General features: G+C 39.9%; 1 protein-coding gene across 1 annotated transcript; it reads left to right on the top strand.

The window, feature by feature from the left end:
* The first annotated feature begins 1,137 nt into the window (after positions 1 to 1,137).
* Positions 1,138 to 11,846, top strand: utp18 (UTP18 small subunit processome component). The gene is made up of 13 exons (XM_042394064.1): positions 1,138 to 1,487; positions 2,936 to 3,081; positions 3,634 to 3,729; positions 5,074 to 5,159; positions 5,254 to 5,363; positions 5,939 to 6,064; positions 6,156 to 6,330; positions 7,782 to 7,882; positions 9,512 to 9,602; positions 9,712 to 9,835; positions 9,928 to 10,102; positions 10,191 to 10,333; positions 11,305 to 11,846. The coding sequence occupies exons 1-13, from the start codon at positions 1,269 to 1,271 to the stop codon at positions 11,327 to 11,329; spliced, it is 1,617 nt and encodes a 538-aa protein (XP_042249998.1). The 5' UTR covers positions 1,138 to 1,268; the 3' UTR covers positions 11,330 to 11,846.
* Positions 11,847 to 17,927: the final 6,081 nt, after the last annotated feature.

The following is a 17,927-nucleotide window of genomic DNA, read 5'->3' as shown; positions in this document are numbered from 1 at the left end:
CTTTCATAAGGATTCCTGAAAATTAGTTATCAAATAATCAGGATATGTACAGTAGTGTTTAGGACATTTTACAGTGTAAAAACAAGCTTGTCAGTCGTGATTTATCTGGAATAAGCTCATTTATATCTAGTTTATAGCTGCTAGTGTGGCTGTAGACTCCTGTTTCCCATCTGACTGAATAAGTAGATTTCTACAGGACAGGATCACAATTTTTCATGTGTGTCTGAAAACAACAGTCAGTCATCAAATGAACATTAAAGCTGTGTTTCTTGCTGTAATCATTCCTCCTGTTCATACTGACCATTAGAAGATCCCTTCATAATGACCTTACAATGGAAGTGATGGAGGACAAAATCCACAGTCCTCCTTCTGTTGAGCTGCAGGTGGAAGTATAGTAACAAAAAGAGGAACTTTGGCACTAAAAAGACTGTAACGTTGAAAGATATCTACTTGATTTGACTCGTTTGGACGCTGAAGCTTCATATTAGCTTCAGATAAACTTTTAAATAAATTTTTTGCAGTTAACCTGCTCTGGAGCAGGTTAACTGTCAACACCCTGACCACTGACCAATCAACTTTATTTTTTTTAAGTATTATTTTTACCGACACATTATTCATAAAAAACACACAAATATCACAAAGTCCCCAGAGGAAGAAGTTTATCTTAATGATATAACAGTCACATCATCCACATGTGACTGTTAATTACAGCTAATCAAAAACAGGAATTTAAAAAGCAAAACAAAGAAGAAAACAAATCTCTATATAAATACCAATACAGTCTAATTGTAGTGGAGTAGAAAGTACAATATTTCCCTCTGAAATGTAGAAAGTAGCATCACATGGAAATACTCAAGTACAGTACAAGTACCTCTAAACTGTACTTAAATACAGTGCATGAGTAAATGAACTTATGTTACGTTATGTTAGTTTCGAGTGCTGGAAACAGAAATACATACTTTTACAGGCAGCAATAAGAATCTAATTTATTATATTTTATTACATAATCAAAACAAAGCGGATGTTTTTGTTTCTGTCTGTAAACCATGGCTGTATTACGTCTAATAATTATATTTTATAATGTGTTATATAGTAGAATACATCCATGGCTGTAGGGGGCAGACTTTTATTTCCGGGTTCAGAGGTCAACTTTCCGGAAGCACGTGATCTCTCACACACACAGGTCTCCGCGTGTGCATGAAAACAGCCGCTGTGAGAAGCAGAAACACGTTATAATTTGTTGTATTTCACATGTGTGTTTATTGAACATGGAGGACAGTAACGTCATCAAGCTGCCGGTGACGGAGGAGCGAGGAGCGGCTAAGAAGAGGCCGCGAGCCCCGAAGTTAAACCCGGGGAAAGAAGCGAAGAGGCGGCAGAGGAACGTGCAGCGGCTGGCGGCGCTGGGAGAGGCCGACAGCTCGGTGAAGCTGCTGGAGGAGCTGCTGTTCGGGGCGGAGGACGAGCTGCTGCACCGGCTGGTGGAGGTGAACTTTTACTCCAGATTCTGGAGATAAATATGACTGAAACGTCACTTATATGAGACGTAAACCTGCAGCGTATTACCTATACTCAGAGCATAACAAACTCTTCATCATCATCATCATCATCAGTTATTTGTGGTTGACTAGTTGTCTGCTAGTAACTCTTCTCCTCACTAACATGTCAGCCTGAACTAGTTTAGTTCAACGTGTTTCTTTCAGCTGTTTTCCAACCAAACTTCATTCAACAAACAGCTGATTTATGTGAGATAAGATGAACTTTACTGTCCTTTTAAAACATTCAGCTCCAAATACTTAGAAACATACTTTAAACCAACAAACAAACAAACAAACAAACACCACAATAAGACCAGTAACATCCATTTAAAAAGTGCTGCAGCTTATAAAAGCAGGAGAATAATCCTGCAGCAGGATGTTAACACGATGCATGTTAGAGTTCAACATCTGTAACAGAATAATAAACATTTATATATATTTTCTATATAGAACAAAAACGGAATAACTCTTAATGATGTCATCGTGTCATTTTGATAAACTCTACTAACAAACTTTAATTAAATGACAACTTACATGTTGTTCAAATGTCTTTCAGCTCCATCAGATTTCTCTTAAAGCAGTTTACTTCAGACTCTGTTCAAAGTTTACTAATTAATATTCTCCTGCTCGTTAGCAATAAACAGTCAATTATATTTTTGTGACCATTAGTTATTCAGTTTAGATTTTTAAAAAATCCAATCAGATCATGAATATGAACCAAAAAGACGACAATTAAAAATAATAATTATAAGAAAAAAGTTAATAATACAATAAATAAACATAATAATAATTACACCAATATAAAGTAAAAACAGCGTGTATGTTGGAGAAGCAGTAGAAGATAATAAATATTAATAATGTAAAGGAGATATTGATCTAAATGTTTAAGCTGCTCGTTACCAGACCTCATTAACATAATTAAGTTTGAGAACAAAATATCGTAACTCTCAGATAGTTTCAGGCCTTTTCTGGTTCATAACCAGTTACTGAACATGTAACTGAAAACCTTTTTATTTCAGTTTGAAGCGTTTTGTCTTTATGAGTCATGCAGCATCTAATCATAATTACTGATCAATAAAAACATGTTTTCTTTTTAATGTTTGGTTCTTTAACAGAGAATCTGTTTATCAGTGAACATCATGAATCAGCTCCGTCTTTGATAAATTCTTCTGTTTCCATTTTTTCTTCTTTTTAAAATCATCGTTCAGTGTCGTGAGATCATTCAAACACAAAATATTTTACATTTTTAAATTAATATTTGTAGAATTTTCCCTCCAAAGTCTAATGAATTGAATCAGGTCTGTCGGTCTTTGTAGTTTGTAAAACTTCACATTTATCTGACGAGTGTGTTAACGACACTTTGTGCATCAGTGACATCACTTCCTGTGGTTGAGCAGGAGGACGAGGAGCAGACCGGAACGCTGTTGGCTGAAGACGGCGATGAAGAGTCGGGTGAATCGGAGGCGGAGAACGAGGCTCGTCAGCAGGTCCAGCCGACCAGGAAGGCCGCCTGGGTGGATGAGGATGACGAGCTGGAGGAAGAGTAAGCACAGCAGCGAGTCCAGGACCAGAAGTTTGATTCAAAATAAGACAAAACTCAAGTCCTGAGCTGGAATTTAACCTCCGACTCTGTCAGTATTTATATCAAATCATCAATCAATCAATCAATAAATATCAGTATTTATATCAAATCATCAATCAATCAATCAATAAATATCAGTATTTATATCAAATCATCAATCAATCAATCAATAAATATCAGTATTTATATCAGTCTTTATTCTGATATTTGAAACATAAATCTGAACTGGTTCAGTTGGACATGTGAGAAACATTAAAGACAGATTAGACTCTAGTGTGGGTCAACCTCCGAAAACACTGGATCCTACATTTCCCATAGTGCACCTGCACAGTGTTTTACATCAGGACTCTTATGATAACTTATGATACTGGATGTTGTAGTTTTCTACAAGACTAAAGTTTGCTTCACGTCACCAGACTTTATTTCAAATGTTGCTGAGTGAACGAGTTTCAGAATAAAATACGACTTTTAGTATTTTCACTTTTCAATATTTCAGTTTTGTTTTGTTTTCAGCGTCGACATGAAGCATCGTTACCGTAGAGACCTGATGAAAGGAGACGCCGAGTCCACCATGTCCAAACAGAAACTACAGCAGAGGATGAGGGAGCAGTGAGTACACACACACACACAGAAACACACACACACACAGAAACACACACACAGAAACACACACATAGAAACACACACACAGAAACACACACGCACACACATACATACACACACACACACACACACACACACACACACATACACACACACACACACACACACACACACACACACATACATACACACACACACACACACACACACACACACATACATACACACACACACACACACACACACATACACACACACACACAGAAACACACACACACATACACACACACACACACACACACACAGAAACACATACACATACACACACACACACACACACACACACACACAGAAACACATACACATACACATACACACATACACACACACACACACACACACACACAGAAACACATACACATACACACACACACATACACACACACACACAGAAACACACACACACATACACACACACACACACACACACACAGAAACACATACACATACACACACACACACACACACAGAAACACATACACATACACATACACACATACACACACACACACACACACACACAGAAACACATACACATACACACACACACACACAGAAACACACACACACACACAGAAACACACGCACACACACATACATACACACACACACACACACACACACACACACACACACACATACACACACACACACACACACACACACATACATACACACACACACACACATACACACACACACACATACACACACACACATACACACATACACACATACACACATACACACACACACACATACACACACACACACACAGAAACACATACACATACACACACACACACACACACACAGAAACACACACACACACACACAGAAACACACACACACACACACACAGAAACACACACAGAAACACACACACACACACAGAAACACACACAGAAACACACACACACACACACACAGAAACACACACACACAGAAACACATAAACACACACAGAAACACACACACACACACACACAGAAACACATAAACACACACACACAGAAACACACACAGAAACACACACACACACACACAGAAACACATAAACACACACACACAGAAACACACACACATAGAAACACATAAACACACACAGAAACACACACACACACAGAAACACACACACACACACACACACATACACACAGACATACACACACTCACACACACACACACACACACACAAACACACGCACACACACACACACAGAAACACACACACACACACAGAAACACACAGAGACACACACTCACCGTACAGTCTGTGGTGTGTTTCAGGTTTCAGAAGTCGATGGGAGGAACTCCGTCGTGGGCCGAGAGCAGCGCTGAGAAGAAGAAGAAGAAGAAGAAGAAAACAACATCAGGTAGAAACATCTTCAATCTTCATTCTGAAAAGGAAACAATTAATTTATGGAATAAAATAGTTCATAAATTAAAAAAACTTCTGCCGGTTTGCAGCTGATGATGATGATGAAGATGAAGATGAAGAAGAGGAGGGTGACGACCTGATGAGGAGGACGGGAAACTTTGTGGCGTCTTCAGACAGTCTGCCCGGTGGCATCCTGAGGGTCAGCTGATCTCCTAACAGCCAATCAGACATTCAGTTCAGTTTCAGTCACACAGAAACTATCGTCAGAAGTACTGCGGTATATGACCAAATACCTGCAGAACTAATGACGCTCACATCCCATAACATCCCATAATATTCCGTAACATCCCATAATATTCCATAACATCACATAATATTCCATAACATCCCATAACATCACATGACATCACATCATGTAGCGTCACGTAACGTAACATCACATGACGCTTCGTTAGTTCAGATCACAGCAGGAAGATTTGACATGAAATCCTGAAAAAGGAAAATGTAGAAAACCTGTAAAATGAGGATTGATTTGTTTATCATGTTGTCTCATCTAGAGCTGATTCATTGATTAGCCGTTCAATCGATTAGTTGATTGCCAGAAAATTAATGGGCAACTATATTGATAATTGAATAATTGAGGTTCAGTCATTTATCAAATATCAAGCCGTCAGCTTCTCACATGTGAGAATTTGATGCTTTTCTGCTTCAACATGACAGTTGTTCTAAAGTCTCGTCCAGAACGTTTGTTGACATCTTGTCGTTCCGTCTCAGATGAAGAAGTGTCTCAACGCCAACAGCGCTCGTCCGTCAGAGGACCGACTGACCACCGTCCAGTTTCACCCCTCCGCTCAGGTCGTCATGACGGCCGGCCTCGACCAATCCATCTCCCTCTTCCAGGTACACATAGCCAATCAGCTCCCTCCAACGGTATTTAACAAACCACATCACAATAAGGAAGCAGTTAAAAATCACCTGTTTCCTCCTGCAGGTGGACGGGAAGACGAACCCGAAGATCCAGAGCATCCACCTGGAGAGATTCCCCGTCCACAGAGCCCAGTTCAGCCTGGACGGAGAGACGGTGATCGCCACCAGCCTGAAGAACAAGATGTTCTACCTGTACGACATGATGGAGGGCCGAGTCACACCTGTTCACACCGTCAGAGGTCAGTGTCACACCTGTTCACACCGTCAGAGGTCAGTGTCACACCTGTTCACACCGTCAGAGGTCAGTGTCACACCTATCACACCTGTTCACACCGTCAGAGGTCAGTGTCACACCTGTCACACCTGTTCACACCGTCATAGGTCAGTGTCACACCTATCACACCTGTTCACACCGTCAGAGGTCAGTGTCACACCTGTCACACCTGTTCACACCGTCATAGGTCAGTGTCACACCTGTCACACCTGTTCACACCGTCAGAGGTCAGTGTCACACCTGTCACACCTGTTCACACCGTCAGAGGTCAGTGTCACACCTGTTCACACCGTCAGAGGTCAGTGTCACACCTGTTCACACCTGTTCACACTGTCAGAGGTCAGTGTCACACCTGTCACACCTGTTCACACCGTCAGAGGTCAGTGTCACACCTGTGACACCTGTTCACACCGTCAGAGGTCATTTCACACCTGTTCACACCGTCAGAGGTCATTTCACACCTATTCACACCTGTTCACACCGTCAGAGGTCAGTGTCACACCTGTTCACACCGTCAGAGGTCAGTGTCACACCTGTTCACACCGTCAGAGGTCAGTGTCACACCTGTTCACACCTGTTCACACCGTCAGAGGTTAGTGTCACACCTGTCACACCTGTTCACACCGTCAGAGGTCAGTGTCACACCTGTGACACCTGTTCACACCGTCAGAGGTCATTTCACACCTGTTCACACCGTCAGAGGTCATTTCACACCTATTCACACCTGTTCACACCGTCAGAGGTCAGTGTCACACCTATTCACACCTGTTCACACCGTCAGAGGTCAGTGTCACACCTGTTCACACCGTCAGAGGTCAGTGTCACACCTGTCACACCTGTTCACACCGTCATAGGTCAGTGTCACACCTGTTCACACCATCAGAGGTCAGTGTCACACCTATTCACACCTGTTCACACCGTCAGAGGTCAGTGTCACACCTGTCACACCTGTTCACACCGTCAGAGGTCAGTGTCACACCTGTTCACTAAGTCAGAGGTCAGTGTCACACCTGTTCACTATGTCAGAGGTCAGTGTCACACCTGTTCACTATGTCAGAGGTCAGTGTCACACCTGTTCACACCTGCGAACTCCACCCAGAGCAGGGACTGTTTTTGACACCTGGAGCTAAATTTAATCCCTGTGGAGGTTGTAAACAGGAAGTGTAACGTTGCCATGGATACAGTGAGTTAGAACTTGAGCCATGTTTGTTTTTATACCAGATTTGTTCACTTTTAGTCAAATACTCTCCATTAAAGTCGTGTGAATCAGCTGTTAGCAGCAGCTGTCTGCAGTGTAACGTGATGTACAGAAACTCTCACTGATCAATGTGACGCTGAAGAAATTGAAATGTTCTGCAGCCTCGTGTTTCTCTGGTTTCTAAGTGGATTTATGGAGGTTTTTGTGTGTGCGTCCAGGTCTGAATGAAGCCAGAGTGAAGGAGTTCTCTGTGTGTCCTGACGGAGGCGCTCTGCTGCTCACTGGGACCAACGGATACCTGCACATGCTCACACTCAAGGTGCGTTTCATAAAGCAGATCATTGAACCAGTTCAACCTGGTTTACTTCAGTGAGTCAGGATTATTCCCAGTTTCATTCTGTAGGTTTAAATAAGTCTGACTTTAGTTACCATGGAAACAGATCCCTTCACACTAACCTGGACTGGGTTTTTTTCCAGGTAGAATCAGCGACTACGTTTACATGCACACTAATAATCCACTATTATTCTGAATATGTTACGGGTCATATATTCTGTTGGGATATTCCAGTATATTAGGTTTTATTCCAGTTGTAGTTTTTCCTGATTAAGACGTGTGCTGATATTATTCAGGTTTTAGGAGCGTTCTTTGGATGCAGCACATTCAGAATATGCATCTCAGTCGAGGTTTTTACTGCAGTTCAGTTACCTGTTCAGTCAGCTCTGTGTGTTATAAACAAACTGACTGGAGTAGAGATGCCCAAAAGAAAAGTCCACATCTCTGGTCGGAATGAGAAACACACCTACTTTTATAGATTTTGATTTGGGTATCAGCAGGTTTTATAAATAAATATCACAACACAACCTTTTCAATAAGGTGGTTGAAGGAATGAAAGATGGAGGCTGCGTTCATACGGTAGAACAAGTCCGACACAAGAGGTCAGCTGTTCCACTTTTCCATATTTTGACGTGATAAACGGAGTACGCCTGGGCGTAAACAAGAATATGAGTGTAATATTTATTAGCCATGTAAACAGCTTAGTAGGATTATTGGAGGACATAAACAGGAATATTTAGTGCATGTAAACGTAGTCAGTCGGTCTGAAACATTGTGTTGAAGTTCCTCCCTGAAGGTTTTTACTGCTGAATGTTGTTACGTCTGAAACCTTTTTCACCGTCTTCAGTCAACAAGAACCGAAAACAACTTAAACTCCTGAAAGCAGCCGCACAATGTTTTCTCATTTTAAAATGTCTTCAATAAAATTAAAAGTACTCAATATACTGTGTGTGTGTGTATGTGTGTATGTGTGCGTGTGCGTGTGTGTGTGTGTGTGTATGTGTGTGTGTGTGTATGCGTGTGTGTGTGTATGTGCGTGCGTGCGTGTGTGTATGTGCGTGTGTGTGTGTGTGTGTGTGTGTGTGTGTGTGTGTGTGTGTGTGTGTGTATGCGTGTGTGTGTGCGTGTGTATGCGTGCGTGTGTGTATGTGCGTGCGTGCGTGTGTGTATGTGCGTGTGTTTGTGTGTGTGTGTTCGTGCGTGTGTGTGTGCGTGTGTGTGTGCGTGTGTGTGTGTGTGTGTGTGTGTGTGCGTGTGTGTGTGTGCGTGTGTGTGTGTGTGTGTGTGTGCGTGTGTGTGTGTGCGTGTGTGTGTGTGTGTGTGTGTGTGTATGCGTGTGTGTGTGCGTGTGTATGCGTGCGTGTGTGTATGTGCGTGCGTGCGTGTGTGTATGTGCGTGTGTGTTCGTGCGTGTGTGTGTGCGTGTGTGTTCGTGCGTGTGTGTGTGCGTGTGTGTGTGCGTGTGTGTGTGTGTGTGTGTGTGTGTGCGTGTGTGTGTGTGCGTGTGTGTGTGTGTGTGTGTGTGTTCGTGCGTGTGTGTGTGCGTGTGTGTGTGCGTGTGTGTGTGTGTGTGTGTATGCGTGCGTGTGTGTGCGCGTGTGTGTGCGTGTGCAGACTAAGGAGGTGGTTCGCAGTATGAAGATAAACGGTAACGTCAGCGGCGTCGCTTTCTCTCACGACGGCAGCAAAGTCTTCACCAACTCAGGTGAGTCCACCACACAATGAGTGTGTGATGTCACGAATCAACTTCCTGTCAGTCACGTGACCTGTGTGTGTGTGTGTGTGTGTGTGTGTGCGTGTGTGTGTGCATGCAGAGGAGGGGGAGGTGTATGTGTGGGACATGCGCAGCAGTCGGTGTGTTAACAGGTTTACAGATGACGGCTGTGTGAAGGGAACGTCCATCGCTGCGTCACCTAACGGACGGTACCTCGCCTGCGGGTAAGACACGCCCCCCCACACATCATCCAGCGCTCTGATTGGCTGACAGCTGTCCGTTCACATCATCTCTAACCCATCTGTGTGTGTTTCAGCTCTCAGTCGGGCGTGGTCAACGTCTACTCCCAGGAGGCGTGTCTAAACTCAGCCAATCCCAAGCCTCTGAAGGCAGTGATGAACCTGCTGACCTCTGCCACCTCCCTGACCTTTAACCCCACCTCCGAGATCCTCGCCATCGCCTCCCGAGCCGAGGACGAGGCCATGCGACTGGTGAGACATGATGATGGTTATGGTGGTGATGATGATTATGGTGATGATGATGGTGGTGATGATGTCATCTCTCTCTCTGTCCCGTCAGCTCCACCTGCCCAGCCTCACCGTCTTCTCAAACTTCCCCGTCTCTAAGAGGAAGATCATTTATCGAGCCAGCTGCCTCGACTTCTCCCCACACAGCGGCTTCTTCGCATTGGCTAACAACAAAGGACACGCCCCCCTGTTCAGGTCAGACAGCCAATCAGAATGCATCTGCACTTTTGTTACAGTGGTGGAAGAAGTACTGAGATCCTTTACTGCAGTAAAAGTACCAGTACAGCAATGTAAAAATACTCAACTAGAGTAAAAGTACATAAGTATTATGAGCTTGATGTAGTTAAAGTATTGCAGTAAAAGTACATAAGTATTATGAGCTTGATGTAGTTAAAGTATTGCAGTAAAAGTACATAAGTATTATGAGCTTGATGTAGTTAAAGTATTGCAGTAAAAGTACATAAGTATTATGAGCTTGATGTAGTTAAAGTATTGCAGTAAAAGTAGTGGTTTGGTCCCTCTGACTGATATATTATTATATATGACATCATTAGATTATTAATAGTGAAGCATCAGTGTTAGAGCAGCATGTTACTGTTGTAGCTGCTGGAGGTGGAGCTAGTTTACACTACTTTATATACAGTTAGCTAGTTTAGTCCAGTGGTTCCCAACCTAGGGGTCGGGCCCCTCCAAAGGGTCAGCAGATAAATCTGAGGGGTGGTGAGATGATTAATGGGAGAGGAAAGAAGAAAAAGCAAAGTTCTGATACACAAATCTGTTTTCAGTTTTTGGACTTTTTCTTTAATCTTTGATTTTTGCTGAAATATTGGATCATTTGAACATTTATTGAAATGAAAGTATGTGAGAAGTTTAGAGGGAAAAATCACTATTTGGTGGAGCTGTTAACAACTCATAGACATGTGAAATGTGACCCCGACTACACACTGCTTTTTGTAAGACGTCAAAAGCCAAAAAGGTTGGAAACCACTGGTTTCATCTTTAACAATGTGTTGTATTTGTATGTCTTAACCAAACATTGTAGTTTTGACACCATTTTGACTGGAACTGGTTTTGAAATTATTTTTAAAAAAATTCAAACATGAACCAGAGTTAACGAGAACTCTGTCTGTTTGTTTGTTTGTTTGTTTGTTTGTTTGTTTGTTTAGGTTGCTGCATTACAAAAACTTCTGAGGAGGAACTCCAGATGATGAAGCATTGAACAGGAAATCTGAAAGTCTTTCTGGCTGAGGTCTAAAGGACCACACTGCTGTTTCTTTAATGTTTTAGCTGCCGTTTCACTGTAAATACTTTTGTATTCTGGTCATTTTTCTGCTATTTTCTGTCAAAGTAATATTATGTCATGACTGGCTGCCTGGAAGGGACTAAAGCTTAAAACTTGATGGATAATGAAAATGATCAACAGGAACAGAAAGTAAACGAGTTGTAGTTGTTGCAGCTGAAAGATGGGAAATCATGATGCAGTTTGGCACAGACACAAACCACAGCGACCAACAGACTGAACACGGATGAACTGATGGACTGAGAGTTTGTAGACGAGTGTTTGGCAGCTGGATGGAAACATTTAATCTGTGAAACCAGGAGAAAAACATCAAATCCAGCTGAGACACCTGAGAGACCACCATACCTGTCTGCTTTTGTTTTTTATTGTTTGTATGAAGTTATTGTATAAAGAAACCAAACAGTTAAATGTTTTTGTCTCTTTTCACCAACAACCTGAAATATTCAACACAAAGCCTGGAAGCAGGAGAAACTGTTAGCCTAGCTTAGCACAAAGCCTGGAAGCAGGTGAAACTGTTAGCCTAGCTTAGCACAAAGCCTGGAAGCAGGAGAAACTGTTAGCCTAGCTTAGCACAAAGCCTGGAAGCAGGAGAAACTGTTAGCCTAGCTTAGCACAAACCCTGAAAGCAGGTGAAACTGTTAGCCTAGCTTAGCACAAAGCCTGGAAGCAGGAGAAACTGTTAGCTTAGCGTAGCACAATCACTGGAAACAGGAAACTGTCAGAACATTTATTAAAATTTGTTTTTGGCCCAGGTGACATGGAAAAAAAAAATCAAAATTTTAGGATTAAATTTGAGAAAGATAAAAGTCTATATTCTGTGACAAAAACAGTCAGCATACATTTTTGACTCTTATTTATCCAGTTTATAGCTAATGTTTCTGTTATAGCAAACAGCCCTGACAGACCCTATAATAAGATATGTAGAGAAAGAAATCCACTATTCATAATCTAACCTGATGATTTATTTTACATAATTTTCACCAATTTTTTCTCCATTTAATCCACCAAAGTGTTACACACTTGTGGAGTGGTAACTGCTCAACCCAAGTTGCACATAGTGCAAGATCAGGCGTTCAGGGTGCAGAGTGGGAATGAAAGAAGCACCACTCTCCATGTTAGAAGTCAGTGTGCCGTCAAAATGATTTTGAAGCTGTTTTAATAGTTGCTGCTTTAAAAGAAGAGCATTGAGACATACTTGCTGAGTTTATCAATCTCAAATAATTAATTGAATAAATCATGATGGAGTTACATTAGCAGTTTCCCCCTGCTTCCATCTTTATGCTAAGCTAGGCTAACCACCTCCTGGATACACATAGATGAACTTCAATATCGTACTGTTCCTTTAAGAGTGGTGCAGCTTTAACTGTTAAAAACGCAGGTTTTTGTTAGATTAGAGAGGGACGGGAGGCAGAGCAGGTCCTCCAGTCTGCACGTCCTCGGGTAAGAGGCTGAACCCCAGATGTGCTCTGTGTGTGTGTGTGTGTGTGTGTGTGTGTGTGTGTGTGGGTGGGTGGGTGAACATACATAGAAACATTTTGGGGCCCTTCAGACGGGAAGCACTGTATCGCTCCTGATGAGCAGGCTGGCATCCTGCATGGAAACCTCTTCCATCATTGTATGAATGTTTCAGTCCATTTACCATTTACTTTACACAACAACAGAACAGAGTTAAAATGCAGAACAGAGTTATGTAACACAGGCAGACAATCAGCCAATCACATGCCAGGAAGACCAACCGCCTAACACTTATCGCCACCTCACACCTTCAGAGGAATGTCCTCCGTCCTGTCCGTCCACAGGTGGAATCGTGAGAAACATGCGTCTCTCTGCGGCAGCAAACAGCGTCTGATCTACCTGACAGCAGGTTACATTAACTGTCACATGACACTCAAAATGATGCCCGTGAGCAAGGCATCAACCTCACACAGCTCTGATCAGCCGCCAACAGATCAGTTCAGTTTCACTCTCAGTAAATTGTTTGTTGCTGTCAGTTTATTTTCACTCTCATCATTATTTATTATTGTTACGCAGGAACCCGACGGATTTCTGGAAATACTAAATAGCCCAGAAACAAATGACAATAAAAACAAACTTTCTAAAAGTTTTAAATTGATTAATTTTGTACTTGTTTTTTTTAAATTGTACATATTTTAATATTTTATGCTATTATTATTTTATTATATTTTAATCTTAGTTACAAATGATGCTGTCAGGACTTATCCTCATGAACATTTCCTTACCCGGATTTTATTTATGTTTTATTATTTTATTTATTCATATTTAGTTATTTATATTGGATTTATGTTATTTTCACTTCATATTTATTTAATATTTTTATTGTATCATATCTTTATTTAGTTCCAAATAAATACATTATAAAAACACTTATTTTTTGATCATTTATTTATTGTATATTTTTTTTTAACTTATTTTATATATCAGTCTAAAATGAGTCAAATTAAAAATAAAATACACAACATTTGTATTCATGACATTATTGTTTTCAGTGGTTCTTTCGACAGGAAGTCTCAGTATCTCAACATGTGATGTGAAAATGTGATATATTGATTATATAATTACTGCTTTTATAGTATGTAAAAAAAAATCAACTAAAAAATATATTTAATGTAATAAAAAGAGATAAAATAAAGTTTACAGTGTATTTGCACAATTAAGTGAAAAAAGAAATTTTGAAAATTATTAGAATGTGAAAATGTCATAAAGTGCCTGATGTCTCGGCTACATCACTGTGAGCAGGTCATGAAGTACGAATGAATAAATGAATAAAAACATTGATTAAAAAAAAGTAAAACACAGTTTGCTCAATATACATATCTTATATATAATAATCATATCATATAAAATACATATATTTATATATAATGACACAACAGAATGTTGAGATGTAAGAAATGAGAAGCAAACATCGATCATAACAACCTGCAGGAACAAACATCTCCACCCTCTAAACTCACCTGACCACTTTCTGTACCTGCTGTCATTCATGAGTGAATCTCCGCCCACCGATGACATCACAGCCTGGCAGTAACCTGACTTTCAGGCTTCCTGACAGACACAAGTCGACTTGTTGACAGAAAGGTAAGAAAGTGCTGCTGTTTGAGCTTTTAAAACCACAACTAACTGCAGGAACATTAAACTACTTTTATTTAAAACACAGAAGAAAAAAAACTTTAATTTTGATTTTGTTTGATCACAGACTTCAGTTATTTGTGGAGATAACGTGTTGATCTGGAAAGTGAACCTCAGTATTTACATGCTAAAATAATCTTGATTGTAGTTGAGAGATCTGCTTCTTTGTGATTGACGATCTGATCCAGAAACACAGAAACTAACACGACAGCAGCTGGAAGTAACTCACATCTTATTTTATAAAAACCTTTGAAGTGAATGTGATTCAGCAGCTTGTTACTGTGAGATTTATTTGCAGTGTAGATTTAAAAGCTGGTGTGTTTCTCACAGAACTGATCAGTGATCATTTATATCCACACCTGTCTTAGTTAGATCATCATTATGATGTTTGTTGTTTGTTTATTGTGCACATTTTGGTTCTAGTTTCATCTCTTGATGTTGTGTTTTCCATTTTAACACATCTGTGGTTATTTGTTCTTCTGCAGATTTTATGTAAACTCCATAAAATTGCTCATTGATTTTGGCCCCAAATCCCAAACGTCCCCTCAGCTCGCTGTTGACACAAAGTCATAAGATTAAACTGCTTTATGATCATAACCCTTCATAGCAGCGTAACCGAAAAGTATTCACAGTCTTAACCCTAAAATAAACTCTAAAATATATCTCCTAGCAGCTTAATCTGACCCAAAACTCAAATTATTCATATTTTTATGCTGCATTCAGACCAAATATTTGAGGCACCAGTGAGACGAAGTAAACAGTCAAATATGGCTTCATGTTACAAAGTAAACTACCAGCAGTGTGTTGTTGTATGTGTGTGATTGGCCACCGACCGCAATGTGATCCAGCTAAGGTTGATTCCGGTTAACCTTTTTGCCGGATGGCTGATGCGTTTTTTTTGCTGAGTCCTGTTCGGTCTGTGCTGCCGGATCTGGTCTGAACGCAGCTTTAACCCTAAAACAAACTATAAACCCATAAAAGAATATAAAAGGATCATACAAGATGTGTCGTCATTAGTCTTTCTTCATCCGCGTTGACTGCTGACTGGACGGAAACGTCAGGGACGTCATGTCATCGGTTGGAGGTGGAGCAAGTGTGCGAAACTTTACAGAAATAGAGCGGCGGCGGCAGTTTTTTAAACAAGCGACACGTTGCTCAGCCTGTTCGCTGACGCACGGAGCAGATTTGCACATCTTCATCTGGAAAAACTGAAACAGTCTGTTTTCTCATTAACATCACGTCCAGTCAGGAATCACTGTTACTTATGCAAGTTTGACCCAAACAGACAAAATACATAAGTGTACATCAGCTGTAAGCTAGCTAGTAACAGAGACTCTGGTTGTTTCTGTTGTTTCCCTCCAGTCTCTCTTCTTTCCCGCCTCTCCTCTCTGTACGATCATAAAGTGCTGCGATACGCTCAGATTTCTGACTCAAGTTTCACTCAATATTTTCAACTCTCACAGATGCGCCGATGTTTGTAATAGCACCACAAGAAAAACTGGCCGTGCGCTTGGTCTGAACACATCATTATTCCTGGAAAATCTGGCCTTTTTACAGACAACCAGTAAAGTTTTGCAAAGGTCACTTGTTATTTCTAAACCAAATATAATATATTCTTCAGGGATCTCAGTACCAACAGTTATATCTGGCTTAACGTTACACATTTATTCACTCAGAATACGTTAAACTTTTCACATAAATACTGTAAAAAATACAGTATTTGTAGTAAACTGACCAAAACATAAAGAAGTCCATGTTGAATGTTACAAACGTTATCGCCACCATCACAAACACGCCGCCCCGCTGCTGCTCCTGATTGTTGTTCCTGTTCTCACACATATTTTACATATTTCCTTCTGTGATGAAGCTTTTCTGTTGTCGTCTGTGTAAACTGTGAATTTCCACTCAGCTGTAGAGAACCGATGCAAATGTTTTCTGTCAATAAACACCAGCAGAGAATCAGAATAATAATAATAATGTGACTGATGCAGATTAAGTTTTTTCAGATGATTCAGAGGTTTAAACAGAACAGACGACTGCAGTGATATAAAATGCTAAATGCTAATCAATGCTAAATGCTACTGAACTCAGATATTTGTCAGTGGTGGAAAGTAACTAAGTACATCTACTCAACTACTGGACTTCAGTACAGTTTTGAGATACTTGAACTTGACTTGAGTATTTCCACTTGATGCTACTTTATACTTCCACTCCACTACATTTATTTGACAGCTTTAGTTACTTCAATATTTTATATGTAAAACATGTGATCAGTTTGTTATAAATGCATTATCATAGATTAGACTATTCAACAGTACAACATTAAAATGCTTCTTCCATGTACACATCAATTAATCACTTTCAATATTCAATTCACGTATACTGTAAATATACATGTATGTAAATATGACACTTTAAATTTTACTTTTGATACTTTAAGTATATTTTGCTGCTAATACAGAACTTTTACTTGTAATGGAGTATTTTTACATCGTTGTATTGGTACTTTTACTGCACTAAAGGATCTGAGTACTTCTTCCACCACTTGATATACAGTCTGTAAGACACTCACACAGTTACAGGATTAAGTTGCTTCAAATAAAGACTGAAACAAAAGTTCCCGACACGGCCGCTAATAAACGTTAAAAACATTGAGGCGGCTGAAATCACATGAATTATAACGTTTATATCCAAATATTTCAGCAACTATTGGATGTATTGTTGTGAAACTTGGTTCACACGTTCATGTTCTCCAGAGGATGAATCCGTCTGACTCCTCTAGCGCCACCATGAGGTTGATTTTTGTTGTTTTGTAGATTTTCATGAAATTTACAGCAAATATTCGAGATCCTGAGAGAACTTGGATGTAGACTCGTATTCTGCTTTAAATAATTCTCTTAGTAAGTTTTTATTATGTATTTATTCTTTTATTCTTATTTATTTCTATTAGTCATAGTTTTTGTATTTTTGATTTATTATGTATTTTATTTTCAAAATTTAAAATTAACATTTATTACTTATGTTTAAATTTCAATCTTAAGTTTGATTTTTAAACATTTACATTTTTTATTGAACAAATAATTGTATTACTTTTGAATTTCAAATACTATCACCATTTTATTAATCTTTTTTATTTTTGTTTTATATGATTTTTCCCATTTGCATCATAATGTTTGTCATTTGTGCTAAAAAAATATATATTTAAACCATTATTCAGTTATCAAAATAGTTGTTTATTGTTGCATGTTATCATTCTCTCACCTCATTTCCTTCCAGAAATAAGTAGAAATAAAGATATTAAGTTATTAAGCAGATAACTTTTACATAAACTGATTAATC

This window comes from Thunnus maccoyii, chromosome 18 (genome assembly GCF_910596095.1).
Source record: "Thunnus maccoyii chromosome 18, fThuMac1.1, whole genome shotgun sequence".
Classification (NCBI taxonomy): Eukaryota; Metazoa; Chordata; class Actinopteri; order Scombriformes; family Scombridae; genus Thunnus; species Thunnus maccoyii.
This window is presented reverse-complemented; position numbering and strand designations above follow the sequence as displayed.

Excerpts from the sequence above, each read along its gene's own strand:
- utp18 (XM_042394064.1), top strand. The coding sequence starts at position 1,269 with ATGGAGGACAGTAACGTCATCAAGCTGCCGGTGACGGAGGAGCGAGGA. Across the intron at positions 5,364-5,938 it reads TGCCCGGTGGCATCCTGAGG|ATGAAGAAGTGTCTCAACGC; the intron begins GTCAGCTGATCT and ends GTTCCGTCTCAG. Across the intron at positions 10,103-10,190 it reads AGGACGAGGCCATGCGACTG|CTCCACCTGCCCAGCCTCAC; the intron begins GTGAGACATGAT and ends CTGTCCCGTCAG.